The sequence below is a fragment of the Ictalurus furcatus genome, chromosome 1 (assembly GCF_023375685.1).
Source record: "Ictalurus furcatus strain D&B chromosome 1, Billie_1.0, whole genome shotgun sequence".
NCBI classification, from domain to species: domain Eukaryota; kingdom Metazoa; phylum Chordata; class Actinopteri; order Siluriformes; family Ictaluridae; genus Ictalurus; species Ictalurus furcatus.
The window spans coordinates 19,881,813-19,892,453 of NC_071255.1; the positions used below are offsets into that span (position 1 = coordinate 19,881,813).

A 10,641-nucleotide genomic window follows, 5' to 3' on the forward strand; every position below is an offset into this window, starting at 1 on the left:
AATTAACCCCCCCCCTCCAAAAAAAAAAAAACAGATCATTTTCCTCTGTATTTATTCTTTAAAGACAGTATGGGCAGTGATCATTTAAAGTAGTTGCCTCTTATTATTTTGAGGTAAGGGGTTATCCTTGATGGTTTATTTATTACATTTCTAACAATTATTTTAAATCAGTAAAGTACTGATTCTGTTCCATTACAGGGTATTTCTTAGTTATTTCTCTTGCATTCTAAAAGCATTTTGGCTAGACTATGGTACATTTACAAGATCTTCTATGAAAAAAAAAAGAATCTCACACTTTCCATTTTGTCCATTTCCAGCATACTTTATTAGGTAATCATCATTGCTCATTTTTAACTAGGCAAATAATTCTCAATGATGACATTCACAAAGCAGACACAGACATTACATAGACTCTTATATACAGGGTTGCCATCACAGCTCCTTTAGCAGCCATAAATCTGGCCACAATTAATCAGGCAAATACAGATGACTACCATCAGCACCATGTCAAACTAACAGACAAATAAATAGGCCTATTAGTTTGTAAAATCAGATTTGTTCATACAACTAAATAACCCAACAGCTGATATAAAAGACAAAAGAAAACTTTTGGTACATAATCCTGCAACTTTGTCAATGTTCATCACTTTCTTGCAGAAAAAATGTCTTCTTGGAAAATAGGACCAGTATTCATAATATAAATGGCTTCCTCATTTTCCTAAAAAGTTTCAAAGAAAGTATTGCTCCTTAAAGAAACCAATACTTAGACCTTTAGCCTATTATTGAAGTAATACTGATGTTCTGATGTTACATTCTTGGTTCGTATGTAATGAGGTGAGAAATGCAGTCTGAATCATTCATTCAGTTTGTCCAACAGGACACAAAATATTCATCTGGTATGAGCCAGTCCACCAGATTCACGGATAACTTGAAGTACACTATAACTGAGGTCACAATTCTTTTGCAAACCAATTTTTTAAAAATGTGAAATATTTTCAAGTTGCAGCTTCATTTCATCTAGAAAGACTATAGTTAAAAGAAAGATAATTATTAATATTATTATCTTTACCAGCAATGTGCTTTGCTTCCATTAACAGACTACCATAGTACAGCCGTATGATGCTATTAAATTAGCTCAATAAGATCTAATAAGTTTAATGGCTCTATTGAAATATAGAAGTCGGTTTCTGTGTCATTCATGGCTTGAGAGTAAAACTTGCATTCTTTTTTTTCCACTCTGTTTTACAGGACTTGTAACAGTGAATGGAAAGTGCACAAGGTAGAATCAGGTAACCATGCCTTTCTGCACACACAGGATCGTCAAGAATGTTCATTGTCCACTACTTTCCAATATGCTTGGCAGAGCTCATTTGTCAGAAGAGTAGCTGTTTTACGAAAGTGGAAATACATAAACTGTGTTAGTACATAAAGGCTACAAAGAAATTGAAACTGTGGGCATTTATATAAAAAAAACAAACAAAAAAAAACCTTTGGCTTGGGAAATTAGAATAGTCCAAATAGCTCTATGAAGGTGTCTTTAAAATCAGTTTGGCCTTCCAGTAAAGGAACATTATAGAACTCAAAATTAAATAGAACATTTCTCAGTATATTTGTTTCTGCTGATTGAGGACAGTGGAAGAACTGAACATTATATTAGCGTCCTTCCTCATTCAATCACCTTCGTTTAAATGAATATGAATGAACATCTTCAGCTCTTTTTGACATTCTTGAGATCAATATCATCTGGGGTCTAGAGATTTGCCCTCCAGAACCATCTGAATTTCTTTTGCATCCAGAGTCTCATAAGTGAGCAGAGCATCTGCCAGCTTTTTGTGCTCTTTGCTGTAGGTCTTGAGGAGTTTCTTAGCACGCTCATATGAATCCTGATGAAAAAAGTACAAGAACAGAACACAGACAGTATCAGCATGTGTACTCCTTAAGACTATGAGCATGCTTTACTGACTGACTGTGAGACTGAACGGTACCTGTAGCAGCATTCTGACTTCCTGGTCAACAGCAGCTTGCGTTTCTGGGCTATGTTTGGACAGGTCTGAGTACGTCATGACACCTAGCTGGAAAAGGCAGAGGGGGAAAAAAGTTTCAGACTTCCAATGAAACAAGATAAAAATATCTGCAGTACAATTAATGTTTTAACCCTAAATGGTCAAATTGGCAACAAATCAGCACTTTAAAACAACACAGACTACATTAACCTAACAGTAAATATCACTAATGTAGCCAAATTCCTAGAATTGGTTAAACAAGACCTGGTTTTTATACATTTTATATATATAAAATTTCCATCTTCCATAGGCTTGGGACATGCTCCCCCAATGAGCAAGTAGATCAGGTTTATTTTATCCCCCTGTGTTTGAATCACACACTGGATATAATTACATTGTGGTCCTTTTCAAAACAAACATACATCCATGTTGACTTCTATTTATTATTCCGACAGTGAAATACAGAACTCTATTTTGCTTTTGCCGTTTTTGCTGTCCCTTTAATTCTGATTTAGTTCATGCAGCACTGCATGTGTACACACGTTAAGTATGAAGACTGACCCCTACTTGAGTGTCCACAAACTATGCCTTGACGTGCTTGCAGAATGCGCTCACATACATACATACATTAATACATTATATATATATATATATATATATATATATATATATACACATACATACACACACACACACACACACACACACACACACACACACACTTTATATTTTATATGTGTGTATATAAAGATAAAATAAAATGTGTCAGAACTTTCTAAATATACAATTGGACAATACTCAGTTTTCCGTATTGGGCTATAGGTTAATCAAAACAGACATTAAATGTTAGCTTAGACAAAGCTCTAATATAAGAAGTATAGGAATCATACAAGAACTTCTCATGAATTTTCTCTCTTTGCTGTTAATGAAAATGAGCAATCAAATGTTTAAAAAGTCCTAATGGAATTTAAAGTCTTCCAGCTACCATTACATAAGCTAAATCTCTTTAAACAATATAAAGTTGACAAAAGGTTTTGCATCATAAACATTCAATACATTTTCAGAAAAAGAGGAAACATGTCATGTCATTTAAAAAAAAAAAAAAAAAAATTTCATAAAACACAGGCTAATCATGAAACTTTACCAATTTCAATCAGTAATCATACCTTGTCACTCATACCAAAGCGTGTAACCATCAACTTTGCAATCTTAGTGGCTCCATCAAAATCACTTGATGCTCCTGTAATGAATGAACAATACTTTAGGAATGACCTAACTAAACATAAGAAACTAATCTGCCATCAGTACAGATGCCCACCTGTAGTGATGTTTTCATCCCCAAAGATGAGCTCCTCTGCCACCCTGCCGCCCATGCTGACATCCATCTGAGCCAACAGTTGAGCGCGAGTCTCACTCCACCGATCGTTTTCTGGGAGCATAGACACCTGAGTGCGAAGATAAAAGTACATAAATGCAATGTTCTTCTGTAAGTGTTTTTGTGAAACATTATTTTAGCATCGACAACAACAAAACCTGTTATCTTAGTGATAATTACATGACCAAGGGTGGGTCCTCGTGGCATGATAGTAGCTTTATTTATGGGCATGGCGTCTTTAGTATAATATGCCACAATAGCGTGCCCAGATTCATGATATGCTGTGATTGTCTTGTTTTTCTTGTCGATCTCCACACTCCTGCGCTCTGGGCCTGGTGAGAAATTGTCAGAAATAAGTTGCTGGCTTTTTTGTGGGGGACAGGTCCTCCATCTATAATGCCTTAATCATGTGCACAGAATGTGAAGCCTCACCCATTAGGATCTTGTCTTTAGCAAACTCCAGTTCCTTTATTGTCACCATCTCCTTTCCATCTACAGCAGCCTTTAGTGCAGCCTGATTCACCAAGTTCTCCAGCTCTGCTCCAGAGAAGCCCACTGTTCCCCTCGCAATAATTTCTGCATCCACATCTAGAAATAAAAACAAAAACATTTATTTAAAAAACAAACAAACAAAAAAACACTATTGTACAAATTCTTTTTTTCCCCTAAAGCCAAAACCTGTGGTCTTTGATAGCTAGTTTGACATGTTCCCCGACAGCTGATTAATGGCCGTTGTGATAAAATTTTTCCTCTGATTAAATTCTGGCAGTGTCAGAAGATTTGGGGCACAGTCGAGTAGTGTGGCGTCTCCTACTCGATACGAGTTTTCTTGCGTGCATTTGTTTTCACGTCTTCACGTCTTACAGTGCGACATGGCTTACAGCGGGGATCGTGTTCGTACAGTCTGACAAGCAACAGTCGCAAAGGACTATTAAAAATCACACACTGTGCACCCGGATTCAGATATAATAACATTAGAATATTTTCCTCACCAGGGTCCACTTTGATTTTCTTCAGATACCAGTTGAGGATCTCAGTGCGTCCTTTTACATCGGGTTTGGGGACTGTGACTTGCATGTCAAACCTCCCAGGTCTCACAAGAGCACTTAATGCACACGGACACAAGACAGAAAATAAGCCAAGGCATAAAAAAGGCTAAATAGGTTGTACTATACTCTCATTATGCTTTTTCTTGGTTCGTGAGGTGAGTGGGAGGTCTTCATTTAAACACACTTTAAAAGACACACTGAGTTCTTGCAGTTTAGTATTTAAAAAAAATCCAAAACTTTTTCAGAATTTTTTTTTTTTTTTACAGACAGATTGTTAACTTTCCATAATTTCTATGTTCAGTTTCATATTTTCACCTTAAAATATAATCATAAAAAGGGAAAAAATATTACATTTGATTAAATGTGCAATAGGGTGTTAGTGTAGAAAATAAGGTGATGTTTAATGATAATGCATTTAGAACATTTAGCTGGACATCATTCATATCCATAATGATTCCCAAAAAACCTGTTTTCAAAACAATGCACTTACTTGTCCAAAGCTTCTGCAAAATTTGTTGCCCCAATAACAATAACCCCTTCGTTTGGTTTAAACCTGAAATTATACAATAAATAATAAAAAGTATTAGAATAAGAAACCATGCTTATGTCTGTAATTACTTTGACAACCGCACAACTACTAACCCATCCATTTCTGCAAGGAGCTGGTTAATGGTCTGACGCGAATATGGATGCATGGGTGACTCAATCCGCTTTCCACCCACACTGTCCAACTCATCAATAAAGATCACACAGGGGGCATTAGCTTTCGCCTCTTCTGCAGGAAAAAGAAAACAAAAGTATTACTGTGTTTCACTGAATAGACAGGAATTTAGCTTGTTTACGACAATCTTCATAGACATAAGTATGCAACAGAGACATGGGTGTACCATCCTAAAAGCACTTCATACTCACTGAACAGGTTCCTGATGCGACTTGCTCCAACACCCACAAACATCTCATCAAACTCCGACCCGGACGCATAGTAGAATGGCACATCTGCCTCCCCTGCCACAGCTCTGGCAAGCAGAGTCTTTCCAGTACCAGGAGGACCGACCAAGAGCACTCCTGCAAACATGATAACTCAGTCAAAGCACAATGCATTCATTTTATTAACCAGGGTATATATTTTTTTTAATTCTATATTTATACCTTTGGGTAGCTTTCCACCAAGTGCAGTGAATTTCTGTGGATTCCTCAAGAACTCAACAATGTCTTGAAGCTCACTCTTTGCCTCCTCAACACCTTTCACATGCTCAAAGGTGACGTTCTTCATTTGGACTGGATCCAGCGCGGCATCCAGGCCAGATGTAGTACGGAATCGGACTGTTAATGAACAAAACAGAATGAGGAAAAGTGAAGTTTGCAAAGAAGCAGTGATCGATTTGCCAATTAGTTAGCTGCTACATAGGGGTAAAAACCTGCCAACTAAGTGCCTCTCATTTACAGATCTTAAAATATACAATTATTAAACATTTAACTAATATCAGTCATATTATGTGTAACCTACCAGACATGACTCAATCATTTTCAGTTCAACACATTTTATGAATTTGAGACAGGTCAACTGTGTGATCAATTTTGCATAGACCAAACTTGAACATGCAATACAATCTCTATTCACTCTAAGAAAACAGGTTTTGTGTCATGCATGCAAACATTGAGAATAAGTAAGATGGGAAACAAACCAGTATGAGAAAATGAGCCTTTACCTGAGAGAAATGGTGTTCTTGACAAACCATAGATACCAACAAGCAAGAGGACAAGCAAAATCAGACGAGTCCTCTTAAGTGACTCTGTGAAAAACAACAGTATTTCTTGTGATACACAACTCATTTTCACATAGGCACTTCACCTATACATGGCACATAAAAATTCTCTGTAATTACATATATGTTAACGATGAACATGTCTTGTTATGGCTAGCCTTGAGAAATGCATATTAAAGATGTAAGTAAGCACTGAAGTAAGTATTTACGACAAAAGTAAAACTTTATAAAGGATGAATATGTATCAGTGTCTCAAAGACTATTTAAAGGGTCCTGCCTTGTGTCTTCTGCATTAGGGCTTGAGATTTCATGAAGCCCTCTGTAAAACCAGTCTTAAAGGCATCTTGCTGGTTTTCTGGAAGATTCCTCTGTTTTATTAACTGGTCAAGGCTCTCAGCATCTGCTTTATCCCTCAAGAGAAGACCCTGTAGAAAGAGACATCCAAGGGTATACAGAGAGAGAGAGAGAGAGAGAGAGAGAGAGAGTGTTATAGACTTCCACAAAACAATTATGACAAAATCATTTAACAATTCAGTATACCTGCACTCTCTCAATGCAATATTGTTTTATTATAAACCTCAAGACTGCTTCCTAACCTTCATAAATATTGGGGTATAGCTCTCTGATTCTGCTGGACTTTCATAGCTGGTCTGAATGCGCCTGGTCTTGGACCTCAGAGTCTTAAAACCTCGGCTTTGGACCCACACTTTACAGACACACACACACACACACACACACACACACACACACCCCCACACACACACAGAAGTATATATAACTGCATTGTACGGGGGAAAAAATGCATAGAGTACAATGAAAACAATGTACCAAGTACAAATAGCTAAACTGTGTTAAATTACAGAAACACAGCTGACTTTCATTGGATGCAATGGGTCAAAACTTTATGAATGGGTTTATCTGCATTACCTTGCAAGTGCTGAAGATCTGAGCAAAGAACCTGAAGAGGACGGGAGTTTTGTCTATGGAATACTGGATAACCAAAGAGTCCTGGCATTCTCTGAGAGAAACCTGGTAACGCAAACAGTAAAAAAAAAAAATAATAATAATTTCTTGTCAAATTATAAAATAAACAACCGGCACAACATGAACAAATGGCTGTCACTGTAACATGTTTTTCCAGTAAAATTTTAAACCCAAAGCAACCTTTGAGAAACACAGTTGACTGCAGAACCTCTCACCATGTTTGTTGTGATAGAAGGAATCTGTGGAAATGTGCGACGTTCTCCATCTTGAAGATCGAAGACAGCCCCTAAGGTTTGAGCTCTCTGTGGGAGCTGGTGTGGGCAGCAGCCTGTTTAATAGCTCATTAACTCCACTTAGCCTCAGCTCTGACATCCCCAGGTCTTTATGGATTTGCTTAAGCTGCAGGATACCAGGATCAACAAAATATTGCACAAATATGTAAATGTTTGGGTATAAACTTGCCAGAAAAAAATTATCCCAGGGTAGCTTCTGAGCAAACAGCTGTGTTCATCAATAAAGAGCTTAAACATAATTACAAGTTTCTCTCTATATATGTGAAGTCTAAGCATGTGATTCAGAGTTTTGTTTGAAACAGTTAACAGCAAGGCAGATGCCTCATCCTGTGAAAGTATATGGTTCTTGGACTAATGACAAAAAATACCATACCCATACCAAAACCTCTATCAAAAATGGTAGCAGCAAATTCAAATCATCCAGGAAAAAAAATAATAAAAAGAAATTTCACAAATGAAAAAAAAAAAACCCCAAAAACAAATAAACAAACAAAAAAAATCATCTCTTGCAGTTGGGTGTTAAATCTACAACATAAACTATTGCTAACAGTCAGCAGTTAGTTATGAAAATAAGTTAAAATGGCTTTAAATAACACTTACTGGCTACTTTAATAGACACACCACATTGTTTGTCCGCATTGCAAATGCCCTTCTAAAAACTAGAACTCACCTTTCAACATTTACATTGTCACGTAGCAGACCCTCTTACCCAAACCGACTTACAAAACGCAAAAAACACATCTTAAAGGATTAACCTAATCTAAAATACAAGAACTGAATTACCCATCTCTGCTCTTGCCCATTTAAAATAATATTCTGGCAGCTTTCCCAAGTTAAGATAGATGAACTGCCGATATGAAATTTTAACCTCGTCCTCTATAAAAAACAGGAACCTGGAAATAGACACAACACTGGCTTATACAGTCACAGCCATATTTTTCCATACCATTATTATTCCGTACAGTATGCAATGACTGATAGTAAATTATGTAAGAGAATCATGTGTAGTGTATAGTGTTAGAGGGTATGTAGTGATGACATGTACCTGTGTGTCAGGGCTGTTGGACAGTATGTGCTGATCAGCTGAAAGCTCTCTGTGTAGACTCTGAACTGCAGCACTGGCAGTGGAGCTGGCTGACGCTTTCAGTGAGTGCACAGCATTAATAATATGGCTCAGAGGCACAGTTACCTAAAATACAAACATAAAATGATCAGTAATTCAGACTACACTGGATCTGTGCAAGACCGTAGTTCTCACATTGGGGTTCATGAAGCATAGCCAGAGGTCTGTGATTTTATAACTTTGTTCCAGTGGTGCAAATAACAAGCCTCCATTACCAGGTAGTACATTTGTTTAAAAAGTAGTTCTTATACACGGTGTCCCTAAAGTCTCCATATATTGGGGAAATGAACGCATTTTAGCAAAACGTCTCCCAAAATTTTTTATTCTTATTTCATATAATATATTGTTTCAGATAGCCTTTAAGAACACCTTTGATAAAATAAGAACATATTGAAGTCATTCTCATGGATTGGGAATCTGCCGCAAGGTTGTGATGGACTTTAACAGGAAACACGGCAGGCACATCACACGTGGCACTGTTGCCAAACTTAACAAATTCAAATAGACTGGAAGTGTTGCGGACCAACTGAGAAGCGGACGTCCACAAACATCCACTGACGAAGGCACAACTGACATGATGCTGACAAACACAGTCCCCTGTGTATGGAGACTTTTGGGACACCCTGTGGTTATGTTTAACTGGCCACTTGAATGGGTTTAAGCCAAACCTTAAGCCAAACCTTAACCCAAACCAAGTAGGCATGATACAATACCCAAGGACAAGTAGGCTTATAACTAATACCAATTTGATTATGGGTGCAATTTTAATAAGATGTCATCTGTGAGTGGAAGGTTAGAATAAATATACAAAGCCAATTTCTTTAAAAATATAATTCATGTGTGTTTAAATAGGATTTATTTACAATACATCTGGGGTCAGCAAACTATTATTATTATTAATATGATATATATGTGTGTATACATTGTACAGTTAAAGGGCTCACTAACAGCAGATAGTCTGAGAACCCATAGTGTACGAGACAGTGCTTTAAAGGAATCTTAATATTGTGTTTATCAGTTTCGTAAAATATATCAGGAATAACAAATTCCTTTTAAAAAAAAAAGTTAAAAAGCTACAGATTTCAGTCGTGGCTGACTATCTTCAGGGCGCAGACCTTTCCCACGCACTCACGTTACCGAGAGAGAACCGAAAGCACGCTGTTACAGCTGCTCCGTGACTAGCTAGCTAGTGAGGACAAAACAAACAAACAAAAAAAATCAATAAAATTAAATTTAAAAAACTGTCTAGATGTTCGGTTCCTCCCCACAGCCAGCAGGCTAATATTAGCTATATATATTACCAACTACAGACGGCTATGTATAATCATATTATAGTATAGTTTTATCCGGAAATGCGAGCTTAGCTACCCAGCAGCATAACTGCTGACTAGCTCATACTCACACCAGGTGAACTCTGCTAACTTCCCCAGAGCTAACTTGTTTGTTAAAGACAATTTAATATCACATTTACTTCAAGGGCTTAGACTAAAACCTAAAACTGTAATGACTTTTAAAAGGTTCCCATCTAATTAAGCTACTTCGAAATGAAAACAAACAAGAAAACTCACAGCAGCTAGCTGATCATCTACAGGCTTCGTCATTTTCACATCTTTAGTCATTTTACAACAATAAAACACACAAAACGTCAACGTACCTGAGGCTGGAAAGATGTGGTTAGGGAGAACATTGTTCACAAACAATGGAGAAGATCTCCAAAACATTCAGCGGAAAAAAAAATCAATCCTCTGTCCTTTTGTTTTCCCCTTTAAACTAGCTAGCTAGGAAACTAGCCTCGGCCAGCGTTGCCAGTTAATAATAAAAAAGGACAGTAGTCACAAACCAGGTTAAAATCAACATTTGACATTTTTATGCTATGATTAGTATTAGGTTTTTGTTCTTTCTTATCATTTTTATAAGGTAGTTCTGGACAATAAGAAGCGGTACTCAAACCATGCAATTTATTTCACCAAGGTCTTAAATTATTTTGTATTATTATAGATACTGACATAAATATTAAGGACACTCTCAGAAAAAAGGTACTAAACTGT

General features: G+C 36.9%; 1 protein-coding gene across 1 annotated transcript; it reads right to left on the reverse strand.

Moving 5' to 3' along the window:
- Positions 1-20: 20 nt before the first annotated feature.
- yme1l1a (YME1-like 1a) lies at positions 21-10,387 on the reverse strand. Its single transcript, XM_053631640.1, has 18 exons — positions 10,248-10,387; positions 8,516-8,659; positions 7,393-7,576; positions 7,121-7,222; positions 6,790-6,899; positions 6,471-6,618; positions 6,137-6,220; positions 5,577-5,750; positions 5,340-5,492; positions 5,070-5,202; positions 4,918-4,980; positions 4,371-4,483; positions 3,811-3,966; positions 3,559-3,710; positions 3,322-3,448; positions 3,170-3,243; positions 1,986-2,072; positions 21-1,883 (listed from the first exon to the last, which is right to left on the reverse strand). The coding sequence occupies exons 1-18, from the start codon at positions 10,278-10,280 to the stop codon at positions 1,740-1,742; spliced, it is 2,181 nt and encodes a 726-aa protein (XP_053487615.1). The 5' UTR covers positions 10,281-10,387; the 3' UTR covers positions 21-1,739.
- Positions 10,388-10,641: the final 254 nt, after the last annotated feature.

Coding starts and splice junctions, on each gene's coding strand:
- yme1l1a (XM_053631640.1), bottom strand. CDS start 10,280: ATGTTCTCCCTAACCACATCTTTCCAGCCTCAG. Junction 4,981..5,069: donor CTCCTTGCAGAAATGGATGG/GTTAGTAGTTGT, acceptor GTATAATTTCAG/GTTTAAACCAAACGAAGGGG. Junction 3,967..4,370: donor GAAAATCAAAGTGGACCCTG/GTGAGGAAAATA, acceptor TTTTATTTCTAG/ATGTGGATGCAGAAATTATT.